The sequence below is a fragment of the Zeus faber genome (assembly GCF_960531495.2).
Source record: "Zeus faber genome assembly, chromosome: 3".
Taxonomy (NCBI): domain Eukaryota; kingdom Metazoa; phylum Chordata; class Actinopteri; order Zeiformes; family Zeidae; genus Zeus; species Zeus faber.
The window spans coordinates 7,163,867-7,180,208 of NC_137190.1; the positions used below are offsets into that span (position 1 = coordinate 7,163,867).

The 16,342-nt window shown below is 45.0% G+C and overlaps 1 protein-coding gene across 1 annotated transcript; it reads left to right on the forward strand.

Moving 5' to 3' along the window:
- Positions 1-1,623: 1,623 nt before the first annotated feature.
- Positions 1,624-15,285, forward strand: serinc4 (serine incorporator 4; the record flags this gene model as incomplete). Its single annotated transcript, XM_079997141.1, has 11 exons — positions 1,624-1,692; positions 4,188-4,355; positions 5,280-5,458; positions 7,448-7,527; positions 8,015-8,108; positions 9,247-9,458; positions 10,415-10,510; positions 13,938-14,064; positions 14,436-14,548; positions 14,786-14,936; positions 15,078-15,285. The coding sequence occupies 11 exons, from the start codon at positions 1,624-1,626 to the stop codon at positions 15,283-15,285; spliced, it is 1,497 nt and encodes a 498-aa protein (XP_079853267.1).
- Positions 15,286-16,342: the final 1,057 nt, after the last annotated feature.

Consider the following 16,342-nt stretch of genomic DNA (forward strand, 5'->3'; position numbering starts at 1 on the left):
ACTCATTTTTAGAAACAGATCACATAACTAACAGATATTTACTGAAAACCATCTATGCCAAATATATGGTTTTCAGTATCTGCCATATAGACGGTATTCTGGTCCAACACTACAGATCAGACAGGGATAGTACAAGGCACCATCGCTACATCATATTGTAGAAACTTCATTGATTAAGTGCCTTATTAGTGATAATAACTGTTGTAGCTCAAACATGGTACAATCACAATCCTCAACAGTTTTTCCCAGTCCCTACGTCAGTGTCACCTGCTTGACTACCTAAGTAATGACTACCGTCCCTACCAGCCCCCGCTCAGAGCGGGAGAGGTTTTGTGTCTCACACACCCTCCTGTCGGGGGAGAGAGACAGTCAGGCTTTGGGATGGATGCGGGGCTGAAGGTCACCCTGGCTGAGATGAGATCTGAACAATGACGGGATTATCCTGGCGTAGCGTCCTGCACACTAACCCAGATCTAATCTGACTCAGTCCCTCGTACACTCAGACCCAGACGTGCCTCGACGCAACGGCACAGATAAACAAACGACCGTTGTGCTTTTAACAAATGACAGTTCTTCATCATAAAACTCGTGATAGCTATCTAGATACACTCAAATCTTTCATGAAATATTGAGTTGGTGTGTTCTTTTGTTTGTAGTTTTTTTTTTTTTAAATACTAAATCTAAGAGCATTTGAAAGAAAGCATCCACCTTTTGCAAAGGCAGCACTTCATCCACTCCGCCCCACATCGATGTTTCTGGGTCGTACTGTAATGAATGATGCTTGGAAGGATTATGGACGTGGCCTCTTTCCCAGGTCTACACACAGGGAGTCCTCCGCTGAGATGCTGGTGCTGGTGGTTGCAAGCACCAGGGGAGAGTGGCAAGTGTCAGGCATCATCCGTAAATTACACTGTGTAATTCCTTAATTTTTAAAGTCCGGATTAAGTGGGAGCCTCGCCCCAATCCCACTGTTCTGCGTTGTTTGTAGGTGCCCGCGGGCCGTCACCGGTGCTGCAGAGAGAGGGCCCTGGGGGAGGGGAAGGACAGATGGGGCTGACACATGGTCCCTGTCAACGTCCTCCCTCCCTCCTCCCCTGCAGATTCTGCCTAATCTGGCCGAGTAGAGCGGGGTGATGGGGGAGGGCATTGGGCATTCACCACCACCTCTCCCTCTATCCTGGCAGCTCCCGATGCAGCCGCGGAGCCAAACCACACAGGATATGGGCAAAAAAAACTGATTCCCCAGTGAAGTTGGAATAGAAATTGCACCAGTCGGATTGTTATTCATGCTGAGATTCCCGCTTGCAGGGACTGTAGCTGGACTCGTGATCCACCCGACTGCATAAGGAACACTGGATCAATCCTCCGGACTGAGCTTTTGCATCTGTGATTGTCAGCGTAGCAGGCTGGGTTGTTTTTTTTCCCACCGTTGCTCAGTCGTGTTATTGAACATTTTTTTATTACAGAACTTCTACTCCCATCACTTTGAGGTGGTGAAAATGGCATGTTTACAGGTACTTTGATAAAAAACAAAAAAACAAAAAAAACAACACTTTTTGCGCTATAAGTTTTGGACAAATGTAGTGGCGTGGCTAGCACGGAGAGAGCAGTTACAGAGCCACAATGTCGTCCAGTCAGGGGATGAACCAGAGCGGGGCGTACAACTACTTCCTCAACATGGTGGCCTATCAGGTGAGACAACTGAGCGGGCATGTTTAACAGGAACGTTTCGAGTGGAGGTGTCATGCTGTGTTTTCCCTCTGTTACGGTCAGTTCTGTCTCGCGATGGTCTGTGTCTCTGTTAAAAAAAACAGAATTTCAGTTATCAGTGGTATCGCGCAAGTTATTTTGTTTAAAAGTCCCATGCATCGACCTTTACAAGTGCTATAGATGAAGGTATATTTATATTTATGGCACATGCTGTGCCAAAGAACATTATCTTAATTCCAGAACTGCATGTCTAATCATCACATTAACGATCAATCAGAACTATGTTGTGATGGGGAAGAAATGGGAGGAAAAAACATGAAACATCTTCAAAATAATCTGAAAAGTTTCTTCGATAGTTATTTTAATAAGGTTACAGACAGGGACGGACGTTGATATTGTGAGCATACAATCTACTGTAATGGTCTCTAGGTTGGCACGCCTACTCACGTTTTTTTAGGGCAAGTCCACAGCATTCAGGAATGATCATTCAGTCGACTGTTGGCATGAAGGTGATCAGTGCATTTTTTACTAATTAACTCTCAAAAGCCAGATAAATGATATGTACTGAAATGAACTCGAATGTGTTTTATCTATACATCACTGAAATGCCTAGTTTGCGGATGAAAAGCGTTGATTCATAAAATGTTGATTTCTGCTTTATTTTGTCGGATTGCGTGAGTTTGATGCCAGAAACATTCTGTAAATCCCCTCAGCACCGTCACCCCTGTCCACACCACCTCTTGTTCTTTGTTATCATTGGCAGAAAACAGTGTATTTGTAGATTTAGAGTCATCACCTCGAGGACATGATAGAATGAGTTTAAGGCCCTATAGTGTACAGTCAGTGTATCTAAACAACATATAAAAAAATAATAACTGAGCCTTGAGATATAGCAAAGAGTAAATTGGTAGCTGCATTGAACTCCTGTGTAAGTGGCTAGTTGACCATTTGAATAAATGAAAGTGCTTTTTTCCTCAGATCCAGATCTTTTTACTCACTGACTGAATACAAACTGTATATTACTACAGTAACTAACATGTATTTTATGCCTAAAATAAATCTCAGGAGAATGTTCTAAAGCAGTTCTTGAGCAGCACTCATACTTGCTTGGCACACTATATATAGTTATCTAAAAGCGGAAGGTGACTCTGAGAATGGTATTTATTTAATGTTTACAATGTATTTGTATAATGTATTATACAAATACAAAATACATATGTATTATATGCATTATAACATAATTTGGTCCTGCTGGTTTCATTTTAGTTATTTCACTGTACACAGAGAAAAATGCTTTCGTTTTTGGCATCATGATATAAAGCTTACTGTATATTTTTCTTACTTATAAAGTTATAAAAACAAACATTTCTCTCTGTACTGTCACTCCCCATACCAGATAAACATTGAGAGCCAAACACCAACAATTAATTTAGACGATGATCCTTGGTAGTAGATCAATGTTTCTGTGGTAACTTCCATTCACAACATCCTCAATTATTTTAACTTTGAAGATGCCTCGCAATGATGATTTAATCAAAGGTAAAACTACTAAACACGAACAAAATACTTGAATACATCTTCAGTGTATCTGTTTATCTGGTGATAAAGTTTTAGATTGACAAAAAAACCAAACGTTAAATTATGCATAAGTTTAGGAATTTGGGTTAAGGATAGCATCCTTAAATCTTTAGACCCCAATGATAATAACCTCCCTCAAAGGCTTCAAACTGCAGCTAAAGAGGCACCGGTCTCGTTGAAGGGAGTCCTCATCAGTATTTAACCTAGTTCAAGTCTTGCATCTTGGAGGAACTTGCCAGTAAAAAGTGCGTCATAGACTTTGACAAAAAGTGTGTCAAAGTCCAAGCGGTTCACTTTGAGTTTTAGGAGATGAAGAGATCAGATCTCAAACTTTTTTCCCCAACCTATAGTTTATGGAGACTGTGTTGAGATGAGACAGATAATGAAACAGCACAAAAATGTGTTTTTCCGACGCTTGAGTTTTATCTTATTATTACGTACATTTGATTGAAAACATCTTGATTTGGCAAACGTCCGGGTGTAAATTCACAGATGCCAGCAACAAAGTACATGGGACCGGCTTCCGTCCTGTGACGTGAAGAATCGGTGTCGTGCCAGGTAAAAGGCTTCGTCACCAACGGGTCATTAAGTTCAGTGCTGGACAGGAGGTGATTGGCTTATGTCCATGTCTACCACGGCCATGGCTTATCATGAGGCAGAGACCAGGCAGATGTTTGGGGCTTGGTAGATTCATCTTCCAACACCCAATCCCGTTCCTTCTTTCTCCTTCTCTCTCCTTCTCTCTCCTTCTCTCTCCCCACCTCTGATACATCTAACTCACCCCCCCAGGCATCTCTCTTCACTTCGGGGGCACATCTTGCACATTTTGTCCTGGGTGTTACGCCATGGGCCGGTCTGCTTATCCTCGTGTCATTCTCTGTGCCGTCACCTCCCCGCAGATATGCTGCTGTTGTGGGCCGGCCCCGTGCTCGCTGTGCTGCTCCTTCTGCCCGCCGGTCAAGTCCTCGTCCAGCACACGGGTCATGTACACCCTGTTCCACATCATGGCCTGCGCTGTGTCATGCCTCATGCTCTCGCGCACCGTCTCTGAGCTCGTCAGGGAAAATGTAAGTTTCTTTGACTTCTGACCAGGTTCAAGCCAGGGCGTTTGAGGTGGTGAGGCATGTGTGCTTGATGTGGGGCCTTGGGGAAATCCTTCATAACTGTGTTTGTGTACTGTAAGTGAATGTAACAATGCAAGTGACAATATTAATATGACAATATCTCACAATATTGTCAGTCAGTCTTTATATGTTCTACCAGAAAAAAATATTGGTCGCAAAAATAGTTGCAAAACGTGCATTTTTATCAGTTTTTTTCTGCAGATCAGTTGTTCTGGATACCGCTGCCGTGCTAATGTTGGGGATTAGAAACAGGAAGTTGCGTCGCTTCCTACTGGCAACCTGCTGTAGACAACGTTACACTTGGGACATAGTGCAGAAATTTCAAAAAGGAGCAGTCAATAAAATTTGATATTGCTGCTAGTCAGAATATGTTACCAAATACACTAAGACACACATGACTATATAGTAAGTTTCCCATCTTCTTAAAGGAGATATGACATTTTTTGAAGGCTAAAACGTTGGCCTGTCGAACCGCATTTAAGCTCGGTGAGAAGCTGCAGCAGAGCCGTGAGTTTCCTAACAGTAACGCATTCTGCGAGGTTGTGCTATGAATAGTCATACATTTATAAATTGTAAAAGTTATAAATGATGGGAATCAGCGTTTAAATAATACCTTGTTTAAAAAATAGTTAACCTATGCTTTAAGTCCTATTCCGTCACTGTCCGGTTGATCCTTGTGCTCAGGATAATCTGTATCCTCGTTTTTTTAGTTTTTTTACTTTCCATGTCATTCCTATGCATGGTCCAGTTAAAACCTCAAACTGAAAGGCATTGAGAGGAGGACAGACAGATATAGATGCGTCACGCGAGGCCCCGGACCTTGTGGCTGCTCCGTATAAATGAATGAATGTTTGGCGTGACTTTCAGGTGCCTTTCTTCAACATGGTGTGTGACCAGGCGCACGGCGGAGGACACTGTGAGATGCTGGTGGGCTACTCCGCCGTTTACAGAGTGTGCTTCGGAACAGCCTGCTTCTATCTGATGATGGCGCTCTTCCTCATCGACGTGAAATCCAGCCAGGACTTCAGAGCGCTCATACACAACGGGTCAGTGTGGCACAGATTCAGTCATTGCGAGGTTGATAGGGATTTCATTTAAGTCAAGGTTTAAGGAGGAAATGGCAGTCACAGTGGGTCGATTTCTCCTGTCTACGAAAATGCACAAAGATGGCTGAGGTGCCGTTTTTATTATTGGTAAATAATCACTTATCATTTAATAATAAGAATCATTTCAAGGGCCAGCACATATGGTATAAAGACACTATCAATGCTCCAACCAATGCAACGCTTTGGAGCACTATTCAATTATATCCTGATCAAAACAAGCCCATAATTCCAAAGTGGATCCGACTTGAGTCTTTGCTTTTTTGAGAGCAGAGCTTCTGCTTCCTGCAGTGTGTTTTGCAACACTTATTTATTTCACAGGAAATAATGGGTGTCCAGAAAGATACAGGGTAAATTGACAGGGAAAAGAGGCTGCAATTTCTCTATACAGTATGCAGCAATTTCAAATCTGACAAATTTAATATCAACTATTGCATATTTTTATTATTTTCCAGAGGAGCAAAATTATATAAATAATAACCTTAGGGTCATGTATCTAATGTGTGAAATGTAAGGAAGGTTAAACTAAGGAAACTGAATCTGTTGTGCAATCTGCTTTATGTTGTACTCATTCGCAACTACTCTTTAGTTACTCTATAGAGTAGAAATAGACTATACTCTATTTCCTAGAATGCCTTACTATTACATTGAAAAGGCTACTTAGTCTATTCTCTGGTTAATACTTTAAAAAGCAGCTTCTACGAATGTCTTAAAATACTCGACTGTATGCTAATTGAGAGAAAGCGGTTTCACTCTGCTCACCTGACCCAACGCGGTCTATTTTAAGATCCCTGTTTGTCACACTTTCCATTGCCACAGTGAGGGATTAGGATTTGACAGGCTGGATTGCTGGCCCTCATTGGCATAAATCTGCTCATAAGAGTCTTATAAAGGCCAGGGTGAGAGGTCCAGCTCCGTGGCAAAGGCTACTCATCCAGCGCTCGCTCTGGTCAGACAGTCGTCGGGGTTTGGGGTTGGGGGTTGGGGGCGAATGGGGTGCGGCTGGGAGATGTCACTTATCATCCGCTCACATTTTGTGCATTTAGCTTCACCTTGTCAGAACCGCACCTGTCACGATGAGTAATTGTGGCGTCTGTAGAGTTAAAATGAAAGGATCCTCTGGCCACTGGAAGTTTGCTCTAGAGAGGTCGGTCGGATGAGGGGAGACGGCGTTTCGCAAACCCCACCTTAAACGGGACTCGCGGGCTGGCGGATAACACCGTCCTCGTCCTCCATTTAAAAAATCTGCTTGTGCCATCAGGGAGGCGGTTTGGATTAAACTGTAAAAAGAAAAACATTTGAGAACTCATTTGTTCCCTACTCTCGATACTGGGTCATTACCGGGGCTTACGTTAAGTCCAAATCCAAATTTACAAACAAAGCATGCACGCACACACACGCACAGGCACACGCACATGCAAGCACACACACACAGGCACACGCACATGCACATGCACGCACACACACACACACACACACACACACACACACACACACACACATACACACACACACACACACACACACACACACACACACACGCACCCACGCACACACACACACACACAAACAACAGGCATATAAAGACACACTACACTCTGACCAAGGGGAAATAATGATAATGTGGCAGTACCTTAGGCATTATAGCTGACCACTGTGATGGAAGTCCACGCTGTATTCTATGTGGATGGAGATAGGTTGATGAGATGTCGTTTCATGTATGCATCGTTCCTTTTATCCTTTTAGTGTGAAGCGTATACGCTGTTCTGACAATTCTCAGTGTTAACCTTGATACATTTTTAATTCTAAAGGACAAAAATGCAAACCCGCGTACACGCATCTCGTACTGTATTTCAACGCGGTGTGACGTGCGCGCGCCGCGCGATGCAGAGCTTGACGTTCCCTCGCCCCGCGCCTTCTGTTTGAATGCAGGTTCTGGTTCCTGAAGTTCATCACCCTGCTTGGGATGTGCACCGCAGCCTTCTTCATCCCGACAGAGTCCTTCCTGCACGGTGAGCAGCAGGTCATCAACGCGATTGCAGTCTTACAGGCTCAGACGGCACTCGGTAAAGGTCGCCGACTAAACATCCATGTGAGGAATGGTGCTGCCGCGGCTCGTCCGTGGAGCCCTGCTAGAGGGCAGTGTGAACTCAGTAATGAAGCCACTCAGAGGGCCGATGCTCCGCCGATGAATTACCGCAGCATAAATCTCTTTGGCTGGATTTCGATTTGTTTGGGAGCCCTCAATCTCATTGTTATACGAGCCTGACATTGTATCCACTATGATTTACAAATCTCATTGTCCCCCTCTAAACCCCCCCTCCCCCCCACCCCCGCCCGCCACCACCCCACGCTCTCTCTCATGCTCTCTCACCTGTACTGCCACTCAACCTTGTTGAAGTGCACTTATGCAGATTGGAGAGTAAGACTGATACCACTGCTGCCGTTGTGACTAATTTCTTTCCTTTGCCTCCTCCACCCTCCACCCTCCTGCTGCAGCTTGGCATTATGTAGGTGTAGTGGGAGGATTTGCCTTCATCCTCATCCAGCTCATCCTTATCACAGCTTTCGCGCACACCTGGAACAAGAACTGGTAAGTGTGTGTGCATTGGGTTTTTTTGTGTGTGTTTGTGTGTGTGCATTGGGTTTTTGTGTGTGTGTGTGTGTGTGTGTGTGTGTGTGTGTGTGTGTGTGTGTGTGTGTGTGTGTGTGTGTGTGTGTGTGTGTGGAGGGGTGAAGGGTGGGGGGTTATAGGATGGGTGGATAGCAGAGCATTGAAGGAGTGCAGGAGTGGATATGATTGAGTGAGAAGGATTCCCTTGGGCATATAGGTCTATATGATACTGCATATACACACACGCACGCGTGCACACACACATACACACACACACACACACACACACACACACAGGGCAATGTTCACACCGGCCTGGGCTCACATCTGGATTAGAGTAGAGGGGTTCTCTTTTTCATTCTTTGTCTTGACGTTGCATTAATCTTGGGTGCAGCCATGTTATGGAAATCATATGCACATCTGTCCAAGAGCAAAGCTCCAGACAACTTCATCCACTACCTCGTCCCCCAAGTCATTTCTTTCTTCCTTTTTTTCTTTCTATAATTAGCCGTTTCCTATACATTCACGTTTCAAAATTTCTTTCATATCACCCCCCTCGCTCCCCCGTAAGTATTGTATTTCTACTAGACTTTGTCGTCACCCACTAAGACATCTGATGAGTGAAGAATCTGATGAGCAGATTGCTCCCAGATGTTGTTTACTGTGTCTCTGGATGTTGCTCTAAGCTGCTGTGTTTTGAGACATTGTCGGCCACCTCTGAACTCCGGTCCGACATGGCAGATTTGTCACTACAGAGGCTTTACTCAGTGTGGACCTTTTCCAAGGAAAGCACACCCAGAAACAGAATATTCCTACTCCTGCCACATTGGCTTGGAGTTATTGGTTAAACCAAAAAAACCTTTTTGCACTTATTTCTGGGTTGCCAGATCATTGAATATGACTGCAGTGTGGCTTAGGGAAGCTCCTTTTTTCCTTTTTAAGCTCATTCAGATGATTTCCTCTGTCACCTTGCCTTCCTCCTCGCAGAATTAACAGAATCGATCAAATTACACTAATACTAATAATAATAGAAATGATTAGTGGCAGTATTAAGTATTAAGTACCGTATTAAGAGTTCCTGTGAAAATGAGATCAGCTCCACCCATTATTTGCTCAGGTTGACGGGGGCGGCACAGAACAAGCGCTGGTACCTGGCGGTGATGTGCGCCACGCTGTTCTTCTACACCATTGCCACCATGGCCTTCACCTTCATGTACAAATACTACACGCACCCCATCGCCTGCCAGTTCAACAAGGCCCTGCTGTGGATCAACCTGGGCCTCTGTGGCATCATGTCCTTCATCGCGGTCACGCCCTGCGTGCAGCAGAGTGAGTCTCCCAAACCACTTGCCCCAGCACGAGGGCCGTGCATCGACAGTCGCTTCTGATTTGGAACCGTTTCCAGCTTGCTCCATGCGCCACCACACAAACCTTCCCCCCTTATTGATGTGGACCAGCTCGATCCTTTTTTTTTTTTACGTGCAGCACATGTGTTCTCAGTCATTATTAGGTCATGTGAAATTGGGGGCTCTTGTGTCTCGTGTACCTTAGGAGAATCCGAAGCTCTTGTAACTTCTTCCAACATCCACACAAAGCAACAGTGGACTTGCGGGGAAGGCATTCAAATCATTTTTAATTAGTCTCACTGACCCCCATGAGTACAGTGGGGATCAATTAGGGAATCTATAAAGAACCCAATCTAAATTTAAAACAAGGCAATCGGAAATGTACCGGCCCTAGCAAGCTCTAACAAGCGCACACGCATCCAGGGTCATGCAATCACACACGTGCGCTGACGCACCGCCATGCATGCGTGTACAGACGTATAGGGCTGGGCAATATATCGGTATGATTTCGATATCGTGATATGAGACTAGATGTCAGCTGAGATTTTGGTTATCGTAGTAGCTTGGTATAGTTAAATTTTGTTTTTATTCCTCACACACACCCACGCAAGCACACACATAAAGACACACAAGTGAACAAACATACACACACCGCTTATCTGTCTTTACGTCTGTCATCCACGCACAGCAGCGAAATAACACTTAGCTCATCTTCGGCTAAGTAAACATGTGGGTGTTGAAGTCAGCGCTGGCATGCATAATAATAATTAGATGAAAGCTAATATCAGCTGTTTCTCCCAGCAGTTCTGTCTACAAGATGTCCCTATGTCGGTGCATGTCACGGTTTGATGGTCCAAATGTGCGGCCTGTGCATGTGTTCCTGTGTGCTGATGGCAACCACCGCGCGCAGACTAATTCTGCTCCTGTCTCTATGTGCAGAACAGCCCCGCTCAGGACTGCTTCAGGCCTCCATCATCAGCTGTTACGTCATGTACCTCACTTTCTCCGCGCTCTCCAGCCGCCCGCCAGAGAAAGGTACTTCACCAGGCGTAGAGGGAGCAGCAGGGCAAAAGCCGATACGATTGTTATTTTTTTTCTTTCTGTTTCTCAGTCGTGATGCCCCTTTAAAATTAACACGTCAACTACTTATTAAGTGCTCTGGAAAAAACTCACCTCAGTTTGTTCAACCTAAATGCACGGGTAAAATGAAGAAATTAAGATACAAATCTTAGGTTGAGGATACCTTCAAAATAATTTTCGTCGGTGGAGAGAAAAAATAATATTGAACGGGTAAAATAAAAATCGAAGTTGCTTGAATCGAAGTTGTTTGATTCACACTGTTACTATTCATGCGACCTAATGCTGCAGGTCGCACAATTTTCCGATATTCTCTACCAGGCACCGCTAATGTTGTATAATGTACCTGACACACACCTATTTTCTCGGGGGTGACACCAAGAACGTTCTCTGCCTCTCTAGAAAGCTGACGAGGCCACTGTGTTATCCGGCGCTACAATCTGCACCGCGCACGTCACAAACACACACAGCTACGCGGGCATATCCGTGCACATTCAAGTGCGATCATGCACCTATACACTCAGGCAGACGTGAAGTAAAAGCGCCCATGCGTGCACACACGAGAGCACACCCACACACGGTAAACAGACACACACAGGTGCCACACACACTGATAATCTGAGATAAGATGTGCTCCGACACGCCGCCTGCGGGTATGGCGGCGTGCAGGGAGGGAGACTTCACGTTCCCCACGGATCCAGTGACAACATAATAACACAGCGAGGCGTCCTGGCGCTATCATCACACACCGCGCCGCACGGGTAGCGTTTGCAGCACCGAGCGGTTTGGCTCCGCTGGCCCCGCGTCTCCCTGCCTCTAAAGATGCCAGATAAATCTAGTTTTGGTGTGTTTTGCTTTTTCTTCTTTTTTTGGTGTTTCTCTATGAGCTCAAATGTCGCGATTAAGTTTAATTTCGTAATTGAGAGCATTTGAACTTGACGTGTGAGCTATAACAGTCGTCTTCCCAGTGTAGTATCACCTTGCCATAGCAGTGAAGTGAAATACATGAAATCATATGTTTCAAGGAACAGCGTGCCCTGTAGAAGCATGATTCATATTAGGATTCTCCTGGAATGAATGTCTGTGGCAGAAGACAGAATAAATCAGCATCGTAATGTAAAGAACAACTTTACATTACTTATATATAGATTCAGATTCCTTACAGTAAGTGTGTGTGTGTGTGTGTGTGTGTGTACATTCGGTGTGAGTCCTGAGGCAGCACAGGACATTGCAGCAACTTGTTGAGGAAATATGCACTCTCGGCCTGTTATAAAAACACCTTGCACTCACACAGAAAGACACAATTCCCATTCACACGAGACGCGATAATCTTTTCTGCTTCGCTACAGTTTAATTTCCACCCATTGTCTGCGTTTGCGCTTTATGTGTGTGTGTACGCCTGCATGTGTCACTGAAAGGTACTCAAAGGTTCTTTGTATTATCATGGCAGCATACATATGAAACACAATCATCTGCTTGCTGCTGTTTAATACATGTGTGTGCGTGCGTGTGCGTGTGCGCGTGTGTGTGTGTGTGTGTGTGTGTGTGTGTGTGTCTGTCTGTCTGTCTGTCTGTCTGCCTCTCTGTCTGCGTGTGTGTGTGTGTGTCTGTGATCAATCCTCATTACTGCCCTATTAAGCCTTGTTTACCTGCTCTGACCCCAGAGGTCTCTCGGCGCCCTATGACTAGTCATTACACACACACACACAGACACACACACAGACACAGACACACACACACACACACAGACACAGACACACACACACACACACACACACACACACACACACACACACACACACACACACACACACACACACACACACACACACACACACACACACACACACACAGGGCAATCTCGTGTTGTTTTTTTTTTTTTTGTTTTTTTTACTGCAGGAACTAGTCCAGCGTGGTATTGAAAACATACAATTCGAAGAGCAGGGCAATTTTCTCACCCTGGGAGGCTCTTAACCTTGTTGGACTGTGTGCATGTGTGTGTTCATGTGCACTTGTATGTGCATGGGTGGGCACCCCAAGGTCTGAGGGCCGTAATTAGCCAGTGTTTTGAAAGAACTCAGGTTCCATTTTCTCCACAATACACAAACACAATGGTCTCCCCTGGAATCCGCAGCTGGCTGAAAGGACCCTCTGGAGGTTGGCCTGGATTACTGTGCACGTGCGCATGTGTGTGTGTGCGTGCGTGCATGCGTGCGTGCATGCGTGCGTGTGTGTGTGTGTCTGTGCGTGCGTGTCTATTGGGGGTACCATCTCATATCTAGCCCCTAGAATGTGACCAGGGGCTGAGCAGGAGACGGTTGTAGATCAGTGTTTCCCAACCTGTCGTCTGCTACGACATAATGAAATATTCCCACGGTGCTATACCACTGTCCTGTAAACCTCTAAAAACATCACAAAACGTCACAAACACATAGAAATAATGAGACTTGGAGTGTCTTGACCTGGAACAAGCCAACTTCAGTCAAAAGATTAATTTGTTACGAACAAATCGTTCTTGCATAACTAACTATTAGCAGGCCATAATAATAAGCACAGTTATATACATATTTGTAATGTCTTGTGACATTTTGAGTTGTTAACCGGATTTTTCTTCACAGTGGTGTGATGTGAGATTATTTCATTATAAGAAGTGTTCCATGGGGGTTAATTATTTTTATTATTTATTTCTTTATATACATTATTCAGAAAGTGCAATTTTAAAAAGGAGAACAGCAAACTCTTTCAAACAAAAACACTGTTCTGTAAAAGCTGCATTAACCCTTTGTATCTTGTGAAGATATATTTAACATGCAACCAGAATCTCCCTCTTAATGTTTTGAAAAATGAATGTTTTTAATGAGAAATGTCAGTGTTTTGAACATTTCAGCCCAATAACCTGCGGAGCACTGGCTAGTATGGAAGATGACGACAACAAAGCAGGACAGGCACACCTCTTTTTTTCGTCATAACAGGCCAGGCTGTCGTCTCAACCATTCTCAGTAGTTAAGTAGTTGTATTTTTTTTTTACCTGTGCTGTCAGCAGGCTTGGCATACAACACAGGGTATTTGTATGCCATTGCATCCAAGAGGGAGTTAATCTGCAAGTGGAGTTCAAATTCCAAACCCGCAAAGCCACTCTTTATTAATCATCAAGAACAGCTTGCAATGAGTCTGTCCTTTGGACGACCTGTGGGATGACAAGAGCGCAGCCCTTCTGTGCATTTTACTCGTCAACCAAGAGTTGTCGTTTCCAACTGTTTTAACTTGTTGGATGAAAAGCGTTGATTCATAAAAATGTTGATTTCTGCTTTATTTTGTCGGATTGCGTGAGTTTGATGCCAGAAACATTCTGTAAATCCCCTCAGCACCGTCAACCCTGTGCTAGTTTTGTACCAGGGCATGAACATGACCGTTTGTTACCCCAACGTGGGCCAAGATGGAATTCAGAATGAAGGCAACGCAGTAGCCATCATTGGTGCCGCCATCATGTACTGTTGTGTGCTCTTTGCATGGTAGGTATGACGAATTCAGATTTTTTTTATGCTTGTATTGCTTGGTGAACCCCCACCCCCTAAAAAAAAGCATGCTATGCAGTGAATTAAGATGATCCAAGGGACTAATTGACAAGCACACAGGAATATTAAAGCATAATGTAATAATTTTAAATTAAATACAAATGATAAAAAGCAACATTGACTTATATGATGGATGATGACAACAATGGATGTAATTGGGGGAAAAAATTGGAATTAAAGATTATTTGGACATTTTCTGTTGCATTTGGTGAAAATGGAAGGGGAAAAATATGAGAAAAAAAAACCCCCCACAAACAAGGGATTCCCTAATTGCGTCCCTCACTGTGTTCTAACCCTTTTCTTCCCAGTAATGAGGCATCCTACTTGGCAGAGGTGTTCGGTCCATTCTGGATGATCAAAGTTTACCGCTATGAGTTCCAGAAAGCGACATGCTGCTTCTGCTGCCCCGAGGAAGAGGAAGGTGGGTAAAAGGAGTAAATAGTGCCATTAACACTTAATCAATCTGTTGTTACCGGCTCCATATTTACAGTAAACACGCCACATCAAAAGACAAGTTGATTTAATGGGTGAAATATTTTTTAAGTAAGTGTACTTCACAGTCAATCAGAGACGGTAGGAATTAAGGGGACCAACGACATTGTCCCGTGAAGGTCATTCCTTAACGGCGTATGTTCCCGGAACATTGTGTTTTCTCCAGAGGAGGAATTTGTGATCGACGATGAGAATAAGGGCTGTCAGAAGGTGATCCACAACGAGAGCCAGAGAGTGGCGTACAGCTACTTCTTCTTCCACTTTGTCTTCTTCCTGGCCTCGCTCTACGTCATGATGACTCTCACCAACTGGTTCAGGTCAGCCCGTGTCTCTATACGCCCGAGCGACAATTCGGCTTTTTTAAAATTGATTTTATTTTATTTTTCAGACATTTGCCTCATTTGGGAAATGTCCTACTCCGCATCACAGCGTTAAATGAATCCGTTGTCCTCCCTCAGCTATGAGTCGGCAGTGCTGGAGACCACCTTCACCCACGGTAGCTGGTCCACCTTCTGGGTCAAGATGTCTTCCTGCTGGGCCTGCGTCATCCTGTACCTGTGGCTGCTGCTGGGGCCTCTGTGCCGGTGTCAGCCGGACTCCAGGCCTCGCCGCTCGCGCATCAAACGCCGCTCGCCGTCCTCGCGCCACGTCACCGTCAGCGTCTGACGGCGCCTGCGGGTGGGGGGGCGTTGGGGGGTCCCCGGGGAGCGCGGCGGCTCCCGGCCGGAACGGCTCGAACCGGACACTGCGGCGTCTCTCATCCCTCCCTGCTGTGAAGGAGGGGACTTTCGGGGGGGGGGGTGGATGTCACATCTCGGCAAAACTGGCGCCCTCGCGCTGGTGGGGACAGGGACGCCGGGCCAGTTCCCAGACTCTGTGACGTCCTCCTCTGCGGGGAGCGCTCCGATGCCTCCGACCTGAGAACATGTGAAACCACTATGGAGGGTAGGCAGAGGGAATGCACTTCTGAAATTGCCAAAGGGATAAAAAAAAAAAATATATATATATATATATAAAGGTTAGTTCTCACTTTGTTTGAAGAGTAGGTAGAGTCCATGTGACTCGATTCTGAATCCTTCAGTTCCTCATTTAGAATTTCATCTTTACGGAAATGTAAGCGCGTTGTAGTCTAGACAGACTAAATGACCTGAGGTAGTCTCAGCACGAAGTACACCAGGGCTCGGATCGGATCGCACGCTGCTCGTCTTTCACACCTCGGAGATGTCTCCCCGTCATAACCGGTGAGTCCATCCCTCAAAGGAAATCACTTCCTCCTCCCGGTCGATCACCGTCTGTGTACAAACGCTTCTCCGCTTGTCGCCGTGACAACAGCTTTAGGCGCCACGAATACCAGCCCCGAAACGCTTAACGACTTAGTAAACTGGATGCAACTAGGTTTAAAACGACGAATGCATGGAGTCTTTAAGATCCACTGTCTCGGACTTAGAATGTTTGGGCTTTATTTGCGATGTGTCTGGGAGGGGGGGGGGGGTGCTGGGGTTGCCGGAAGGGTATTGTTTGTTTACAGAAACGTTCACTTTTGATACCAACTCATAAACAATACTTCATCGATACCAATTTCAAAAATTTCATCCTTTCTTTGTATACCGTTTTAAAATGAACCCCTTTTGACAAAAAACAATAGCGCTACTTCACACATTTAGGTGTCGGTTGAAATAAAATCCATTTTCGATGCCCAGCCCTAGCGCTGACGGTTACAAAG